The sequence below is a fragment of the Chiloscyllium punctatum genome, chromosome 5 (assembly GCF_047496795.1).
Source record: "Chiloscyllium punctatum isolate Juve2018m chromosome 5, sChiPun1.3, whole genome shotgun sequence".
NCBI classification, from domain to species: domain Eukaryota; kingdom Metazoa; phylum Chordata; class Chondrichthyes; order Orectolobiformes; family Hemiscylliidae; genus Chiloscyllium; species Chiloscyllium punctatum.
In genome coordinates this window covers 138,297,966-138,318,663 of record NC_092743.1, presented here as the reverse complement: position 1 = coordinate 138,318,663, position 20,698 = coordinate 138,297,966, and the positions used below count along the sequence as shown (strand labels likewise).

Below are 20,698 nucleotides of genomic sequence, written 5' to 3'. Positions count from 1 at the left end.
AAGCACTGCTCATTCTAATCTATTCAAACCAGACTGTTACCCCTGATCTGAATAAAATGGCTTACAATTTGTGTTACTAGGTGGCTCTGTGGTTGGATCTTTTACACAGAGTTTCAGCTTGTGCTAAGTTGGGATCATTCTCTTAATCAGCTAACTTATCAACAATTTGGATGACTATGATTTCCTCATGCCTAAAAACGTTACAAATACTAGTAAAGAATATTCAGTGTACCAATGAACAGAGGATGTTGTAAAAGGGTTAAAAATAGTACTTCAAAGCATGCTGATTTCACAGTGTGTACTCAAAGGCAGCCAAGAAGATCATGAAAACATCTATTTTATTACAAGTTAGACATGAACATTTTAATGATTTTGAAGAGGAATAGGCCTGTCAGTTTTTCAATTTTATCAAAGATTATTAATGCCATAAAGATCTATTTACGACTATTACAAAGAATACTTTGCTGCAGATAATTAATTATGACTGCAGATACATTGATTACATTTCCTCGAGTGCTTTGTATATAATCTTTAGAAAAATGTTTGATGGCAGGTCACTCTAACACATTACATTTAATTAAGAATCCCTTTTCATTACTTGATATTAACCAAAGGCAAAGAGTGGTGCCAAGTATAGGCTCCAGAAATATACACTGCTGGAGGGCAAGATGAAGCCTTACTTTTGTAATGAATACATTTTAAAAAATCATTTTGTTACTCAAATTAACTTTCAATGTCCAGGAAATGAAAAATTTGGAGATTTTTTTGATGAAAAAGTAATAAAGTCATGAATATTTCAATTTCTGCTCTCATGATTATATGTCGAATATATTACCATATATAGCATATTTAATTTGCAAACTTGTGAAAAATCAGGTTAAAACAAAAATATTTCATGATGACACCCGTATATTTAAATTAAATGAACTATTGCTGTTGAATTCAATGTTAATCAGTAATTGTCCATTCAGTCTTCTGTTTTAAAAGACCTAATCAAAATCATATTGGAGATTGCATTGAAAAGTATTTTCCAATAAGTTTTTACTTGTTGGTTATGTGCTAATATTTAGGCATTGGAAAAACTCAACTTCCGACAGACCTTTCAAAGTTGGATGTCATTTTTGCTCCTAATACTGTATTTTGTCACTTTTATATCCTTGTTCTTGACTCTTAGGCTGGGATTGTTAAAGTTTCCTTTTACAATACCATTTTGGTTGACATATTCTTGAGAACATTCAAAGTTGTGTTGAAGAACAGAAGAAATAACTGCAGGCGTAGATCATATTGAGTCTGCTGATTGACTGGTTTCTCCTCCGCTAAAGTTGAGGGATTAATTCTTACACTGACTGAGGTCACCATGAAGGCTCCATCTTCTATAGCCTGGTTACCCACTGCTTAACCTCACCACCAGCTGTCTCTCTGTCTAAGGAGAGAGTAAGTCAAAAGTTCTCTTGATTAAGGTGACTTGCACTTCAAGACCCTGCTCTTCCGTTTAGTACGTTCATGGCTGATCGTGAGTCTCAATTCTACTCTTCCAAACAGTCCCAATCTCCCCTAATTCCCTGAGACACAAATGTCTGTCTAACCAACCTTAACTGCATTCAACAACTGAGCATCCACAATCCTTCAGACAGAGTATTTACAAAGATTCCATCTTTCAATCATTATAATTACTCTTAGCTCAGTCCTACAGAACTAGACTAAGACTGTGCCCATGTTTGAGATTTCCCAGCAATCAGAAACAATTTCTCAAAATCTGACCGAGCGAGCCCCTTCAGAATCTTGTATGTCTCAGTCAGATTGCTTCTTGTTCTTTGAAACTCCAGAACATATTGACACAACTTACCCAGCCTCTTGTCAAAAACCTCCCGTTGCCAGGGATCAATTTAGTGAAACTTCCCTCAGCTTGAGGAGGAAATATTTCAAGAGAATCACATCAACTGTACCAGGATTTGCACACAGCTTGGATTTTGAGCTCTAATATATGACAATGAGTTCTGTGTCGTTGGAATTGCCAATTTTTGCATCAAATGCAAAGCCACATTTCCATTCGCCTGTTATAATGACCTTCAGAAATCTGAAAAGTCCTCTGCAAAGTCCCTGCACAAAAATATTATGTTGTGGAAACTAGAAATCTGAAATAAAAGTTAGAAAATATTAATTCAGTATGACTAGCCGCATCTGTGGAGATACCACAGAAACTGTGGAGTTAATATTTTAGATTCATCTATCCAAAGAATTGGAAAAATGTTAAGAGAGTTATCAGATTTGAAGCAAGAATAAAAACAAAGCAAGTAAGACTTCTGGTCAATTTGAAAATGTGACCCTGAGCTTCCATTCACCTGTAATTTTAATTCTCTGTCCATTTTCACTTTGATCTCGCCACCATCAATCTCTGACACCATCTCGATGAAGCTGAACCTAAGTTTGGAAATACCATCTCATCTTTTCATGGTGAACTTAGACAGCCTCCAAGATTCAACATTAAATACCACAATCTCAGATCAGAATGTCTGTCTGTTGCACCACACTCCATTAATTTAATTTTTTTCTGTTCTTTTTGGTTCATAAATTCATTGAGTCATACCACACGGAAACAGACACTTCGGTCCATCCATACCAACCATGTTTTCCAAACTAAACTGGTCCCACCTGCCTGTGTTCGGCCCATATCCCTCCAAACCTTTCCTATTCAAACACTTACCCAAATGTCTTTTAAACATTGTAACTGTACCCACATCCACCATTTTCTCTAGCAGTACATTGCACACACAAGACACTCTCTGTGTAAAAAAAGTTGCCCTTCGTGTCCTTTTTAAATCTTTCTCCTCTCACCTTAAAAACATGCCCTCCTAGTTTTGAATTCTCTCATACTAGGGAAAATACTTTTGTCTTTGCCCCTTAACTATGCCCCTCATTATTTTATATTCTTTCTGTTTTTGTAAAGAAGCCATTGGTGGTGATTCTTGATTTCATTTTACATCTCTCCATTCATTTTTTTTTTTGTTTATTTACTAGTTTCACTATCACCTCCCTTTGTCTTGCACCATCAGCGTTTCACTCATTCATCTTCTCTGTTTTCATAATATCCTAAATGCTTATCGGAGATGTTCTCTTTTGTTCTTTCCTTTTCCTGTCCCTGTACTCGACTTAAACCTGTTAATCTCCAACCTTTTCCAGTTCTGAACCTGAATTTGGTTTTTATCTACTGATGCTGCTGGGTTGTGTATTCTGGTTGTTATTAAACTCTCTCTGTGCCAAGGCCAGCATTCCTCCCTCACAAACTATGTCGGAAACAGACAAACTGCTCGTTTATTTCATTATTGTTTCAGAGATCATATTCTCTGAGAAGTAGCTGTTATGTTTTCCTTAAATGCACGTGGTCGCTGCATTTTAAAGTAATTAATTGTAGTTTAAGGGCTTTGGGATATTCATGACATTTATGATAAAGTGGATTCACATGAATATTTTCTTTCTTTTGACACATTAACACTCGTCAGTGCATCCTCTTCAAAACAAAATTACAATTTCCTTTTCGGATTAAATTAATATCCATGGAGGGCTATCCTGCAGATCCTACACGTTAAGAATGAATAATGTTAATTTGATGAGGCACTTTTATTATTGCAGTTTCTTCCAAGATCTGCATTAAAACAATTGGATTAGCTTTACTGTCAATGAGAAAGTGTTTGCCTTATTTCAGGGAGCAAGAGTGCAGAACTCAGCTAAGAATCTTGGAGTGAGAGACCGAACACCACAGTCAGCTCCAAGGTAACTGCTTTACATAACTAAGATAATGAAATGTTATGTTAGTTTGTTCTATATTCGTCTCTGACAACAGCAGCCATTAAGCTAGAACAGTGTGCTTACTGTCTGATTATGATATGTACCATTTATCAGGCACTTGTTGACATATGGCTGTGGTATTTTTAGATGAGGCGTTGGGGGCCGGGGAAACAGAAGGCTTGAAGTGGGTGGAGGGCGTGGGTGGTGTCTCAAATGTATGTGGGGAGTTCCTGGACTGGGGCGGGGGGATAGGACAATATCGAGGTAGGTGTTGACATATATTACGGACCATGCCAGACCCCTCAAAACATTTCAGAAAGGTAGCCCAGACCCTAACTTTGCGAGTTGTTTGAAGCAGGTGCAAGTGGATATTTTAGGAGCGATGCAGCTGGTCAAACCACTAAGTTTTAAACAATACAGAATGTATTTACTGAAACACAAACAACAGAAAACAGAATACTGAATAACTTAACCTCTCCGAAAACCCAACAGATCATCCCAACTTCATGATGCTGCTCCAAATACTTACAACAATCCCCATAAACACCCCTTGGCACAAAAGGTAAAATCATACACAGGGTCTTACAGGAGAGATGTCTCCGAGAGAGAGAGAGGACCAGCATGGACCTGCTTCTTTGGGTCCAGCAGCTTTTTTCCAAACCAGAGAAAAGCCAAACTGGGAGAATTGGCCACTCCCCTTCCATTGTACAAGTGTGTTTATTAACAATAGAAAGCCTTCTGCCTGAGGCAGTATCTGCTAGCTATTATCAAACTGGCCCTAAAATCCTTCAACCTCAGGCTTTTAAAAGTCTGTGTCGTTTATGGCCTCTCTGAAAAGAAAGCCAAGGGCAGAATGACCTTGTTAACAGAGCAGCATTGTCACACATAACTGTGAGTATGTGGATGGTATTGCAGTGATTAGCACCTCAATACAGAGTGATTGTGATGTTGCACTTATCAGTCACACTTTATGACTTTAAATACCACACAGAATTATCACTAAAACCCCAAACAATACACCAATGGCCCTTTGGAAGGAAACATCACATTTATCTATGATTTGGCTCATACATGACATTAATACAATGCCATGTGGTTCATCAAGTGCCTCAAAGTGGCACAACTAGACATTTAGTAGTAAAACATTTTGGAAGTTCATTTGCAGGATGGGACATCACGGTTCCCACTTATTGACCTCATGAGGGTAATACTGAGCTGCTTTCCTGAACCACTGTAGTCTTCATGTGGCGTTACACAGAGCTGTTAGAAAAGGAGGTTATTGACACAGCAACAGTCAAGGTGGTTTCAATCCAAGTCAGGATTGTGTGTGGCTTGGAGGGGAATGTGCCCTTGACCTGCTTGGGTGGAGAGGTCATTTATTTGGGAGATGAATCACTGCACTGCATCGTAGAGATGGTACTCACTGCTGCCATTGTGCATCAGTGATGGAGTGTTGAGGATGTAAGATGGGGGGATCTGGTGCCAATCAAGCAAGCCACTGCTCCTGAGGTCTTGAATAGCATCAAACACTTCTTGAAGGCAAGTGGAGAGAATTCCAATATATTCCAATTTTTGCCACAAAAACACTGGATCTACTTTGGGTAAATTCCTTGGCTCAAAGCTTATCTTGTAGCCACAATATTTATTTACTGGTTCCTGAGCCTCTGGTTCATGGTAATTCCCCTCCCCAAGATGTTGACAGGACAAGATCCAGTCGTGCCAATGAAGGTCAAGGGGAGATGGTTGGATTTTCTTTTGTTGAAGATGGTCGTTGACACTGTGTAGAGTGAGCGCTAACTCCCATTTTATCATTCCTAGCCTGAATGTTATGCAGGCCTTGTTGTGTGTGGACATGGACTGCTCCAGTATCTGAAGAGTCAGGAATGTGCTAAACATTGTGCAGTCATCAAAGAATATCCACATTTCTGACCTATGATAGAAAAGGGGTCATTGATGTTGCAGGATTGTTTAACCTATAGCTATGCTAAAGAACTCCTGCAGTGATATCTCAGGGCTGATCTGAGACTCCCAATAACCACAACCATCCTCCTCTCTGCATAGTATGACCCCTTCCAGTAAAGAGTTTCTCCTTGATCTCACTGCTTCCTGTTTTGCTGGGGCTCCTTGATGCCATGTCATTCAATTGAAGCCTTAATGTCAAGGGCTGTCATCTCTGGAATTCAGCTCTTTCATCTGTGTTTGCACCAAAACTGTAATGAGGTCAGAACATGTAGTGGCCACATCTGAACACAAACTGCATGCCAGTGAGTAGGTTATTCCTGAGAAAATACCACTCGATAACACTGTTGATGCCCCCTTCTGTCACTTTGCTGACGGTCAAGCTAAGGCAGAATTGGCCATGTTGGATTTATCCTGCAGACAAGTTTCCACATTGCCGCTGATATGCTAGTGTCATAGCAGTCCTGGAACAACTTGGCTCAGGGTATGGCTACCCTGGAGCACATATGTTCAGGGCGCATGGTCTTTGCAATATCCAGTGTCCTCTGTCATTTCTCGATATCCCATGGAGTGAATCAAATCCTGGAATTTAATATGTATCAGAAGGACTGGTCCATGTAATGACTCCTGGGGAAAATTAAACTCTATATCTCAATGTTTATTTTCAAATTTAGTTACAAGTAGTTGGTTTTTCACAGGACCATAATTGTTATGGTGGAGGAGGAGATCTCTCAGCCTATTGTACTTGGAGGAGCGTGATGTGGAGATGCTGATGTTGGACTGGGGTGGAGGAAATCAGAAGTCACATGACACCAGGTTATAGTTCAACAAGCTTTCGGAGCGCTGTTCCTTCATCAGGTGAAGTCACTTTATCTGACAAAGGAGCAGAGCTTTGAAAGCTTGTGATTTGAAATAAACCTGTTGGATTATAACCTGGTGTCGTGTGACTTCTCATGAGCTGTACCACTTAATGCCATTTTCCTGCCTCTTCCTCATTTCCATGCAAATTGATGTTATTCAAATAATCAACTAATACCCTCTTGAATGCATTAACTGAATTAATCGAAACCATGTTTCTAGGTACTGTATTCTACACAATCATGGCTTGCAATGGGAAATCTTTCTTTTTAACTCATCTTCTTTTTACTTCATTTGCAAATGACCTTCCATCCTCCTGTACTCCGTCCATTTTATGAACAGTTTCTGTGTATCTGCTCTGTCCCAGACATCTCGTGATGCGGTAAATTATATCAGATCTCCTCTTAGCTTTCTCCTTTCCAAGAAGAACACTTCCAACTTCTCCAAACTATCTTCCTCACTGCAGACTCTCATCCCTGGAAGCATTCTTGCAAATCTCTTCTATGTTCACACCCTTCCTGAAGTGTGGCACCCAAAATGGTCACAGTGATCCAGCTGAGGTCCTGCACAAGTCCAGCATAAACTCCTAGTTGTTGTACTCTATGCTCTGATTAATAAATCCTCGGATACTATTTGCTTTATTAACTGGTCTCACCAGCTCTCCTATGACTTTAATGAATTAAGCACATTTTAACCTGCACCTGTCTGATTTTGCATACTCTTTAGCATAGCATCCTTTCATTTATACTCTCAGTTCATGTTTTTTTTCTCCATCAAAATGTATCCCTTCGCACTTTTCCATAATGAACTTCCTTTGCCATTTGCTTGCTCATTCATCAGCTTTTCCAATGCTCTCTTGAAGTTCTACACCATCCTGTCACAGTTTCCAAAACTTCAAAATGTTGCATTGTCCCTAAGTTTTGAAAATGTCCAATGTATACCAAGGTCTAGATCATTAACGCATCTCAGTATGGTCTCCTGGGGAACTCGACAACAAACCTTCCTCCAGCCTGAAAACTATTTAGGAACCATTATTCTTAGTCTCCTATCACTCGGCCAGTTTTGCATTCATTGTGCTGCCAACTGTTTTATTCTCCAAGTTCTAACTTCACTCAAGTCTGTTGCACATCATTAATCAAAATGCCTTTTGGCAGTCCATGTGCATTGTTTCACAACAGCCTTCACGCTCACCGTTATCTCTCTCCAGTAAGATAATTGAACATGATATTCCCTTAAGAAGCCCTTTATCCAGGTTCCAGTATATTTTGCAGAGATGTGCAGATACATTAATTATTGTGGCACCGTGATCCTTTTCAGGTTGTTGTGCAGCTATATATCCATAAAGTGTAGCAGGAACATTGTTAGACTCCACGCTGAAAAATATTGATTCACCAGCTCTTTCTACATTGTCTTTTTAGCCAATTTTATTTCAATCAGGTCATTCTTTAATCCCATGGCTTTAACCTTAATAATGAGTTCATTATGTCATACTTTGAAATACCATATGGACAACATCGGCTACATTAACAGAATCCCTACAGTGTGGAAGCGGTCCATTCACCCATCGAGTACACACTAACATTTCAATGAACATTACTTACCTTATTCCTGTAATACTACATTTCCCATGGCTAGCCCACACATCTCTAGACACTATGTGCAATTTAGCATGGCTAATCCACCTAATCTGCATATCTTTGGACTGTGGGAGGAAACCAGAGCACCCAGAGGAAACCCACACAGACACAGGGAGAATGTGCAAACTCCACACAAACAGTCGCCCGAGGCTGGAATTGAACCTGGGTCCCTGGCACTGTGAGGCAGTAATGCTAACCACTGAGCCACTATCCTGTCCAATTGATTCTGTCCATTACTTTGTTGATGAACTTCAGGGTTTTAACTTTCTAATATTGTACAATTTTCCAGAATGGAAAATAGAACGGCAAAACAACAGGAAACCTAACAGAGACACCCATCCATTAAAACAGTCGTTGGCCGAGCTCTTTATAGGTAAACGGAAAGAATCCCAGCACCCAGTGACAGATCTACATCTCCGGTCTCATTAATGAACTGGATGAATGATTAATCATCAATATTGTCCTGAAGTACTGACGACCTAACCAAGAAATCGATTTCTATCTGTCACAGCGGTTAACATTCAGGTTTATACCAACAATCAGGAATGAAGTTTCCAATGGATACTGCTGTTAACGGTAAAAGCACCATAGCTTTACCAGAACATTGGGGGGCTGCTCTGTCATTGCAGAGAGAGGACTGCAGGTGGTTTAACCTGAGGGTCACCACTCCTCAGGTGAGGGGAGAGGTTGAAGAGAGTCCTTCATGCCTCAAGTCCTTCAGCCTGTGAGGGAATTGAATCCACATTGTTCTCGTTAATCTGTATCAGAAACCAACCATCCAGCCAACTGAGCTAACCAATCCCTGTTTTACTGTAATTACTGGCCTACGTCTTCACAGCAGGTCACTCCAATATCCAGAGGCCCTGATTATTTAAAGCACTTTGCAGTGGGCTCAGTTTAGATTTCTTTCACCTTGCGTGAGGATAATAGTAATACCCCATTGGTTCAGCTTTATATTGTGGAAGCTTAAACTGCATTGGCTGTTTGTTGCCAAGGTCAGGAAGAGAAAATCATATAAACATCTCTCTTTTTAGGGCAGTAACAAAACATACAAGCATAGAGTCTTACAGCATGGAAACAGACCTTTCAGTCCAACCAGTCAATGCTGAACATTATCACAAACTAAACTGGTCCCACCTGTCTGCTCCCAGCCCATATCCCTCCATATCTTTCCTGATGATGGGCTTTTGCTTGAAATGTCTATTTTTCTGCTCCTGATGAAGGGATTTTGCTCGAAACATTGATTTTCCTGCTCTTCGGATGCTGCCTGACCTGCTGTGCTTTTCCAGCAACACTCTAATCTAGACTCTGGTTTCCAGCATCTGCAGTCCTCCCTTTTGCCCTCCATATCTTACCTATTCATGCATCCACCCAAATGTCTTTTAAACATTGTAATTGTACCCATATCCACCACTTCCTCAAAGTTCATTCAGCACACGAACCACCCTCTATGTAAATATTTGCCTCTTATGTCTTTTTTCAATCCCTCTCCTCCAACCACTGAGCCACCATGCCACCTCATCATCCCCTGAAAGCTCCCTCACAAGCCACACACCATCCTGACTTCGAAATATATTACCTTTCCTTCACTGTCATTGAAAATCCTGCATGTTCCAATGTGCTGACAACACCTGGAGTCTGGCAGTTCCAGCTCACCACCTTCTCAAGGGCAACTAGCGATGGGCAATAAATGCTGGCCCAGCCAGCGATGCCCTGATCCCACAAGTGAATATAGAATAAGTGACATGAGGGCACAAGATGGAAGGAGATTCACATGGAGCATTAGCACTGATACAGGCCTCTGTCTGTGCTGTAGAAGTCTAATATAAAGCTGCAATGCTGCAATTACTCAGAGGAATTGAGCGGTGGGAGATTTTCTGTGTTCTGATCCAACGCAATGTCGGAAACAAATTCCGAATGAAAATTTTCAGTGTCAGACACTTCAACGGTAGGTTCACTAAACATCTCATTTTGAAGAGAGACTGAGAGGCTGTCCCTTTGAATACTTCTTAAAAATATAAAGGACCAGTCCATCCTCGGGGGGGGGAAAAGGTTATAAATCAGGATCTTTGTTTTACAAAATGAATTGTGCACTGATAATTCTCCCAGTACTCCTGAAAGAAGAGATTGTTTTGAAATTAATCAGAAAATATAGGAGTTTAATAAATGCAGGCCACAATTTAGTTTTGACAGTAACTTGTCTTGCAAAATAATCACACTTTAAATGTTCCAAACATGAAACAGTCTGTTTCTTATAAAATAATGAGAGGAGGTTTTTCTTACATTGCAAACGGGCATCCTAATTAAATAATCTGAATGCAGTACTTAACGGCACCATTCTTTAGGAAGGATTAGAAATGTAATCATCTTATGGCTTTAAGAGATGTATTTTGTCCTGGTTTCTTTTATGAAGGAAGATTGAGAGAGAGTTAATGAGCAGTCTGCTCAAAGCAATAAAGAAAACAGCTTGTGAGGCCTTGAGTTTTTTTAAAAAGTTAGAACAATAGAAGCAACCTGAATGGGTGGGGTCAAGTTCCCACAGAATCAGGATTTTTAGGTTTAGCTTTCAGCAGTTGCTGGGGTCTTGAAGCTGGATGTGGAAGCTCTTATTTCTCTCTGTTACAGCTAAAAGTTGGGGATCTCTTCCTGCTGCTGGAATAGCATGTGAAACAATCTATTTTACTGAATTTGTCTTTACCAGGGGTGTGTTTATAGGATGTTATTATATTAGAACAGTTAATTAGTAGTACATGTTATTTTGTTAAACATTTTGGTAGAGTTATAGTTAAGCCAATTCTCTTAATTTTAAAAAAAAATTTATCTGTATTTTAACTGTAATGTAAAAATAAAGTGGATTTTGTTTGAAGTCAAGTACTTTGACCAAACCTATTGCAACTAGAATGCAAAGCCTTACACTTACCTTTAATCTACTTAGGATTTCTACAGAACAACAAGTCCACACTGACTCTCCGAAGAGCATCCCACCCAGACTCACCTCCTTACCCCATTCCCATAACCCTGTGTTTCCCGTGGATAATCCACCCTAACCTGCACATCCCTGAACATCGTGGATAATTTAGCATAGCCAATCCATCCTAACCTGCACATCTTTCCAAAGTTAGGTTCGGGGATATTTTCTTAATGTGTTTTGAGGGGGTTTGGTCTGGCGTGTAACAGAAGTTTAATTTGCTTATTTGTATTACATACGTCAGTCACTTTCCCTCATTGATACTCAACAGATCACGCTGGCATTTCAATTTCTGGGCAGGAATATTTCACCTCAGCAGAGGCCTTACATTGAAATGGCTCCTGATTGAATCAGTGATGTTCTGTGTACTCTTCAAGGCCAGATTTTTTCAGCCATTCACATATGATTATTACCAAGTTGCTATCATGTTACTTACAAATTTTCAATACTACCTGTTTGACAAACAAAGTCACAAATGAGTAAATCATGCATTGTCTTTAATACTGATCGGCTTTTGTTCCTGATTGTTAAACTGGTTGAATCAAGCTGTGCTGTGTCCTGTTTGACCTAGAATTGACCTGCAAACACCAAGATAGGGTAAATAGACAAGATCTTTTCCCTGGGTGGGGGAGTCCAGATCTAGAGGGCATACATTTAGGGTGAAAGGGTGATAGAGTTTAGATTAGAGTGGGGCTGGAAAAGCACAGCAGTTCAGGCAGCATCCGAGGAGCAGTAAAATCGACGTTTCGGGCAAAAGCCCTTCATCAGGAATACAGGCAGAGTGCCTGAAGGGTGGAGAAATAAGGTAGAGGAGGGTGGGGGTGGGGAGAAAGTAGCATAGAGTACAATAGGTGAGTGGGGGTGGGGATGAAGGTGATAGGTCAGGGAGGAGGGTGGAGTAGATAGGTGGAAAGGATGATAGGCAGGTAGGACAAGTCATGGGGACAGTGCTGAGCTGGAAGGTTGAAGCTGGGGTGAGGTGGGGGAAGGGGAAATGAGGAAGCTGTTGAAGTCCACATTGATGCCCTGGGGTTGAAGTGTTCCGAGGCGGAAGATGAGGCGTTCTTCCTCCAGGCGTCTGGTGGTGAGGGAGCAGCGGTGAAGGAGGCCTAGGACCTCCATGTCCTCGGCTGAGTGGGAGGGGGAGTTGAAATGTTGGGCCACAGGGCGGTGTGGTTGATTGGTGTGGGTGTCCCGGAGATGTTCCCTAAAGCGCTCTGCTCGGAGTCGTCCAGTCTCCCCAATGTAGAGGAGACCGCATCGGGAACAACAGATACAATAAATGATATTGGTGGATGTGCAGGTAAAACTTTGGTTGTGGAAGGCTCCTTTGGGGCCTTGGATGGAGGTGAGGGAGGAGGTGTGGGCGCAGGTTTTGCAATTTCTGCGGTGGCAGGGGAAGGTGCCAGGATGGGAGGATGGGTTGTTGGGGGGCATGGACCTGACCAGATAGTCACGAAGGGAACGGCCTTTGTGGAATGCGGAAAGGGGTGGGGAGGGAAATATATCCCTGGCAGTGGGGTACGTTTGGAGGTGGCGGAAATGTCGGCGGATGATTTGGTTTATGCAAAGGTTGGTAGGGTGGAAGGTGAACACTGTCCTTGTTATGGTTGGAGGGGTGGGGTCTGAGGGCGGAGGTGTGGGATGTGGACGAGATGCGTTGGAGGGCATCTTTAACCACGTGGGAAGGGAAATTGCAGTCTCTAAAGAAGGAGGCCATCTGGTGTGTTCTGTGGTGGAACTGGTCCTCCTGGGAGCAGATACGGCGGAGGCAGAGGAATTGGGAATAGGGGATGGCATTTTTGCAGGAGGTAGGGTGGGAAGAGGTGTAATCCAGGTAGCTGTGGGAGTCGGTGGGTTTGTAAAAAATGTCAGTGTCAAGTCGGTCGTCATTAATGGAGATGGAGAGGTCCAGGAAGGGGAGGGAGGTGTCAGAGATGGTCCAGGTAAATTTAAGGTCAGGGTGGAATGTGTTGGTGAAGTTGATGAATTGCTCAACCTCCTCGCGGGAGCATGAGGTGGCGCCAATGCAGTCATCAATGTAGCGGAGGAAGAGGTGGGGAGTGTTGCCGGTATAATTATGGAAGATAGACTGTTCTACATAGCCAACAAAGAGACAGGCATAGCTGGGGCCCATACGGGTGCCCATGGCTACCCCTTTGGTCTGGAGGAAGTGGGAGGATTCGAAGGAGAAATTGTTAAGGGTGAGGACCAGTTCGGCCAAACAAATGAGAGTGTCGGTGGAAGGGTACAGTTGGGGACGTCGGGAGAGGAAGAAACGGAGGGCTTGGAGGCCCTAGTCATGGCAGATGGAGGTGTAGAGGGACTGGTAGAGGGTGAGAGGGTGATAGGTTTATGGGCCAGAAGGAGACTGTTTTATGTTAGCAACATTTAAAGCGCGATAATATTTGCAAGGCAAGTTACTGTCAAATCTAAATTATGACCTGCATTTATTAAATTCCTATATTTTCTGATTAATTTTAAAACAATCTCTTCTCTCACCAACTCTTATTTAAAAGGGAAATAAGGGGCAACTTTTTCACGCAGAGGGTAGTGTGTGTATGGAATGAGCTGCCAGAGGAAGTGCTGGTGGCTGGTACAATTACAACATTTAAAAGTCATGGATGGGTATGTGAATAGGAAGAGTTTGGAGGGATATGGGCCAAGTGCTGGCAGGTGGGACTAGATTAGGTTAGTATATCTGGTCAGCATGGACGAGTTGGACTGAAGTGTCTGTTTCTGTCCTGTACAATACCGTGACTCTATGACTACTTACTCCAGAAAAAACAACTTTGATAAGTCTTTCAAAAATCACCAGGAGAATCTGGCAGTAATTTGGAGATTAAAATTTAAGGCAGAAAATTACAAGGTGATACATTTTGGAAGAAGAAAATGGCTCAGGACCACATTGCCTCTTGGGGTGTTTGCAATCACTTTGTTACTTTAATTTGGTAGGGACAGTTGAAGAGGTATTTAAGCATGTGGAATTTATATAAAACAGAGCTACAGAGTACAACATCAAAGAGGGAATGTTGAATTTATCCAAATCATCAACTAACTGCAATTACAATATTAGGGATGGCTTTTCTCCTCAGTGTTTATAATGATAGTTAGCAAATGGGCACCGTAAACTAATGCTTCTGCCCATCATGTGCTCAAATAGCAGAATTTTCTTCATGTTTATCTCAGGAGCTAGGACCTGACCGCACATGTAGAGGGAACAGCAATAGCAATGTAAACTGCATATAAATGAACACACTCTCCTCTAATCAAATCTTGTGCTCTATTTCTGGCTTTAGTTAAGGGGCAAACTATTCCCAGAGAAACCTGCGCTATAGCTTCCAAAGCTGCTTTTCCACTACTCTCTGTCTCAAAAGATGTCAGCATTTGCAAAGAGATGTCTTTATTTTTGTCGTCTTGAATATAAAGTAGTTTTGCTGCTATTGGATCTCTGTAAAAATGCTGCAATCATTCTCGGATTTATGAATGCCCTGTTTAGCAGTGTGCCGCCTTCATTATAAGATGAGGCAGAAAGATGAAGCAACTACAGCAGCTTAAATCATTCACCAGGTCTTTCCCAAGCCACTAACAACCTCAGGCTCAAAGATCAACCCTTCAAAGCTTCTCTCTGCCTTTTTTTTTTGATTCATTGATAAGGTGAAGACATCACTGGCCAGGCCAGCATTTCTTGCCCATCCCTATTGTCCAGAGGGCAGTTAAAAGTCGATCATATTGCACAGTTCTGGAATCACATGTTGGCCAGACCAGGTAAAGTTGGCAGATTTCCTTCCCTGAAGAAAATTAATGAGCCAGATGGGGTTTATTTTTCCAACATCCGACAATGGTTTCATGATCAACATTCGACTCTTAATTCCAGATTTTTTTTAAGGTGTATAAATGATGACCATGTGAAACCATTGTTGGAACACCCCATCTGGCATGAGGTAAAACAAGAAGCCATGCAATTACAACAGCACCTTCCTCCTAATCCCACTCCTTAATTCATCATGTCAGCACTAGTTTCCCCATTCTTCTGCCTATTACTTGGTGCTGCCCTTTTGCCAGCTCTTGCAAGGAAGATGCTAGGTATACAGCTGTACTTCAAGGCACTGTTACAATAGCAGCCCTGAAACAACAATATGCATTCACTCCTATGAAGACCACCACAGTGTCTGGCGCACACAATTTCACATCTCATCACAAGACATCAGACATCCTAATGGAAATCTCATTGACTTGAAACATTAAACTGGACTTTTGTGACTGAAGCATAGATTAAGTTGTGAAAATCAGTCCCATCTAGATTGCTTTCAATGTAGTGGGCGAATGAAAATATCAATAGCTCCTTTGTTTACCTTTGCACTATCATTCAATGTGAAAGAACATATTGACATGGTATTGTTATCAATATGCAGGCCTTGGATGGTCTTTTTATGTTAGCTCTTGCCAACATCTTTTTCTGTTTCCCTGAGAAATGTAACTCCAAACAGAATGACTGCTAACCTCCTAGTCCTCGCATATTTCTGATGCGTAGATGACATGTTTGCTTTATTTCAATCTATTGTTATATGTAGGGAGTTCCTGACACACTTTAAGAAACTCCCAGTTCCAAACATTTCAAAAACTCCCATCCCCTCCCTCTGTTTGATCAGCATGTTCTCTCCCAAACTTGCTGGAACTGATTCCCAGGTACTCACTTCATTGATGGACAGATATCTGCCATCTGGTTAAGTACGTTGCCACTCTGGGGTTGAAACATTTATACAGTTCTTTGATCATGCACCAACTTGCAATTAACTTTCAGGCCTGGCCTCAAATATGAGGAAGAACCTGTTTGTTCCTCTTCTTTAACACAAAGCGCCGCTCATAATCTAAAGGTCACCTTTCAGTTCCCAGCTCCAAATCAAAGATTGATAAAAGAAAGAAAAAAAAATCAGTGAGGGTTCTAGCACTAAGCAATGATGATCATTCGAGGAACTGGAGGAGCCAATGGGCCAAATGGCCGTCTCCTGAGATTCTGTCAGCAGTTACCCATTCCTGCTACATCTCTATGCCAACCGATTATCAGTATGGTCTTCTCATGCAAAAATAAATTGTTGCTTTCTCTCTGAAGTTGTTTGTCTTTCTCTTGCATTGCAATCCTAATGAGTCTGTGATGAAAAGCTTCCAGCTCAATTTCCCTTTAAGCAGTGTTTAAGTGCTGTCCTATCAATTTTAATTAGTTAATCTATAAACTTCAAGTAATACCTATCTGTCTAGTACTGGCTTAAACAACTGCCTACGTTTTGAGTGATAAAATCTTTAAACCTCACAAATCAGTCACCTACATTCTCACTTAATTGAAGCCTTGAACACTCATCAGTTTCCAGAGGTTGTAAAAGATAAAAAGCAGCACACCATCCCCTTACAGTGAAATATTAGCACTCATACCCACCATAAACAGATCTTGTCATACTCTGCATTTGTAAAACCCATCTCCATTTTTAGAATTTTCAAACCAACCTGTTATATGCCTCTGGAGCAGATGCAGCTTTAACCCGGGCCTCCTGGTTCAGAGATAGAGATACTATCACTGCACCAGACCAGCCTCACCGTGTCTATATTTATAGATATTTTCTAATCAACCTGTTCAGAGGTGTTACAATATAGGTGGGACCTGAATCCAGGACCTTTGGGTAAGAGGTGCACACTACCAGTGCACCACAAGAGCCCCTCTTTCCATGTCTACATTTATAGAGGCCTGGTGACTTCCAACCAAATGATAACTTGTAGTGACAGTGATTAATACCTCGTCACTGTCAATCGATTGACAGTTAACTGTCGCTGTCAGAGTTTCTGTTTACTCAGCTCCTTAACTAGCTTGAAGTTTTAAAGTCTGAAGTAAAGTCTACTAATCTAAATTATAGCTCAAGAAAACCCTTGTAGAAAGATCTTCAACTATACCACTTGCCCAAGTTTGCATTTGGACCTCTGTATCCTCAGACCTGCTCAAGGAGTGAGCACGTAGCAAGAACAGAAATGTAGAGTAGGTTTTGAAAGGCATGTTCAGAGAAACCTGGGTATAATTAGAGCCATAGAGTCATAGAGATGTACAACATGGAAACAGACCCTTCAGTCCAACCCGTCCATGCCGATCAGATATCCCAACCCAATCTAGTCCCACCTGCCAGCACCCGGCCCATATCCCTCCAAACCCTCCCTATTCATATACCCATCCAAATGCCTCTTAAATGTTGCATTGTACAAGGAAGACTGAAAGTTACCATGAAGGTATTGAAAGTAAGTTATGGAGACACATAGCATGTGGCCTTTATTGCAAGGGGACTGGGTATAACAATTAGGAAATCTTGCTCTAATTTGGTGAGACAACGCCTGATGTACTATGTACAGTTTTGGCCCCCGTATTAAAGAAAGATATTCTTGCCCGGAGACAGTACAACTAAGCTTCACTAGATTAGTTCCTCAGATGAGAGGAATGTCCTAAAATGATAGATTAGAGAAATTTGAACTTTTTCTCTGGAGTTTTGAAGTATGAGAGATGATCGCATTGAAATATACTTGAATCTGACGAGGATGAGCAGGTTAAATACAGACAGCTTGTTTGCCCCTCGCTGGGGTAATCACAAGGACACTGTCTCAATTAAGGAATGAATCATTTGGGACTGAGGTTAAGATAAATTTGTTCACCCAAAGGTTTGTGAAGCCCTGAAATTCTCTACCCTATAAGGTGCGGATGTTACATTGTTGAGTATATTTATAGCTTTGAGTCTGATTTGTGTGTCCAAGCGAATGCAGACATGTGGGCAGCGCGGGAGATGTGGGGTGAAGCAGAACAATCTCGAGACATCATGTGATCTATTATTGTATCTATTTTCTATTTCTTATTATCAAGCCAGCTTTCAGTCACTACTTGTCCCTTTCCCAATACGCACCGATCCCCATTCATTTTTCCCTGACATTGTCTGAGTTTCAAATAGTTAAACCCATACTGATGATAAATATTTTAAAACAACAGTTCCAACTAATAAACTTGGCATCAGCGCAGTGGGCCCAGTGGTGAAGAGATGGCACAGAGAATGGAGCGCCTCCTGGTGGTGGGTCTGGTGCAGGCAGTGGAGATCTCCCTTAAGGCTAGGTATCATCATGGACTGGGTCGGAAAGACTGATACTCTGAACTTTTTACTTCTTTACTTTTCTAATTTATTCCAATGGGCTGTAATGCTGGACTGTTTATATCTTTACTTTTCTAATTTCTTCTGCTTCCTAAGAATTTGGTCTCAGGTATCTGTATCCAGGGACCTTTGTACCTAAGATGGTGACTGTAAACTTTTCACTGCACTCATTTGATTATGTGTGACAATACAGCTAGAGCTAATTCAATTAATTCAAATCGATTCAATATATTGTTTAAACCAGTTACTCATGAGTTTCACAGAAGTCAGTTTAATTATGTCACATCAGGCACTGACTGTGTTCCATTAAGAATTTAACATGGACCTAATTGATTATGCCTCCTTTCTCTTTCAGATTTAACTAGTTTATTTCAACATTATTGGATTATTTGTTAAACTGATGTGGTTACTGATAGTTGATGTGATTCACATAGTTGCAGCAATAACTTATAGCATCCATGGACACCATTTCATTCCTTCTTTAAGCAGATATCTCCAACCTCAAGAAGGTATTACACTTCATAGTACTTCAGTTTAGTTCAAATGAAGGCTGGTTGTATGAAGATATTTTAAAGATTTGTTTTAAAAAAAAAAGAACAATTGAGCCTCTCTTTGTAGTTTCTAGTAACATCAGCAAGGTCAGGGAATTCGATGAGAATAATGACATCTGATAGGATGTCGTGAAAAATAATAGAAAGTTTATTTATTTTCCATGAGCTTGTTGGTTTTCATGGCCAAGGTAAGTTGCCTTTCCCACAATATTATTTAAATGAAACAAATGTCTATGGATGTTTATTCAGCTTCAGCACCAGCAATATGGTTTACAGAGCTTGTTAGAAAATGTAGAGATTAGTGTGGTGCTGGAAAAGCACAGCAGGTCAGGCAGCATCCAAGGAGCAGGAAAATCGATGTTTTGGGGAAAAGCCCTTCATCAGGAATGGAGGCAGGGAGCCTCCGGGGTGGAGAGGTAAATGGGATTGCTGCACCCCCCCTCCCATTTATCACCCCACCCTGGAGGATCCCTGCCTTTATTCCTGATGAAGGGCTTTTGCCCGAAACGTCGATTTTTCTGCTCCTCGGACGCTGCCTGAACTGCTGTGCTTTTCCAGCACCACACTAATCTAGACTTTGATCTCCAGCATCTGCACTCCTCACTTATGCCTTGTTATAAAATGTAGTAAAGTGCAACAAGATATTTTCTGTTGGCCAAAGCGTTCAGTGATATAATTATTTACTTCATTTTAATGTTCCATAGTGAATGCTTAATAAATTTGATAATTATGAATACAATGTATTCGTAATCACAGTCTAATATCTACCATCTGTTTCTGTTAGATTGTACAAGCTATGTCAGCCGTCCCCTGATGGAGATGCATGAGATTCCTGCTAGTACTTAACCCAGGGATACCTAGGTGTAGTCTCTTCAATAACAAGTGAAACAGTATTTCTGATCCAGACGGCAGAATGATCCTGGTCTACTCACAAGATATTCATAGTGCTGGTAAAATGAAGTGTTCGCCTTTTTAGGAGCTATATCAATATAAACTTTGACCACTGACACAACTGGAATTTTTTTTCGTTATGGATTCAAGCTATGGTTGGTGTTTAAACTATAAAATTAATTAAAATTAGTGTAAATTTATAAAGCATAATATTTAATGAACTATCAATTTAAGAAGCTACACTCAACTGTTACAAATCTTTAATCTTTATCTTACATTATTAAAGTATAATTTGTTGATACTATTTTTGTAAATTTGAATTGCTCAGTATTTAAGATGATATGCTACATTTTCACTGTCTGTTGTCAGATGTAGTCACATTTGCTAATGCATATCACTAAGAAGATGCCCAAAGCAGTTTTCTATTAAGAGTATACAACAAAGCTGTAATATAACCAAGGAGTTCAGATAATATTTTATATAGCACAAACATCAGTGAATTTGCCGTACTGAGGCTGTGACTGTATTATAACCTTTCACCCATTCCCCATCATATATTGTTTTGTATTTGCTATAAAGTTTGATTTGTCTTTAATGCAATAAATTACTTTGGCCTTACTGCTGTGTATAGAATCTTCAATGACAGTATTTGTAATATGTGATAGGAAAGAAGGAAGATAAAAGCAGCATGACAGAGAACATGATTCAATTTTTCTTCAGGATATTGAACATAGAAAATGTGGACATCTTTTAAGACACATATACATGATATAGATGTTATATTTGAATATATTTAAGGCAGATTTTCCTTGTGCCTTTTCTTTAGATTATATTGAGTAAACAGTTACATTTGTATAATTAACAGAAATATTGGAT

The 20,698-nt window shown here is 40.6% G+C and overlaps 1 protein-coding gene across 3 annotated transcripts in view; it reads left to right on the top strand.

Annotated features, from left to right (window-relative positions):
* prex2 (phosphatidylinositol-3,4,5-trisphosphate-dependent Rac exchange factor 2) overlaps positions 1–20,440 on the top strand; it is a 339,323-nt gene extending 318,883 nt beyond the window's left edge. For 2 of the 3 annotated variants that reach the window (XM_072571479.1, XM_072571478.1), the window contains exons 39-40: positions 3,704–3,771; positions 19,716–20,440. In XM_072571479.1, coding sequence (XP_072427580.1) covers positions 3,704–3,771; positions 19,716–19,758 — 111 coding nt within the window. In that variant the 3' untranslated portion in view covers positions 19,759–20,440. Of the gene's footprint in view, positions 1–3,703; positions 3,772–8,529; positions 9,023–19,715 lie in introns of those variants that run through there. The other variant, XM_072571480.1, reaches the window with a different exon arrangement.
* Positions 20,441–20,698: the final 258 nt, after the last annotated feature.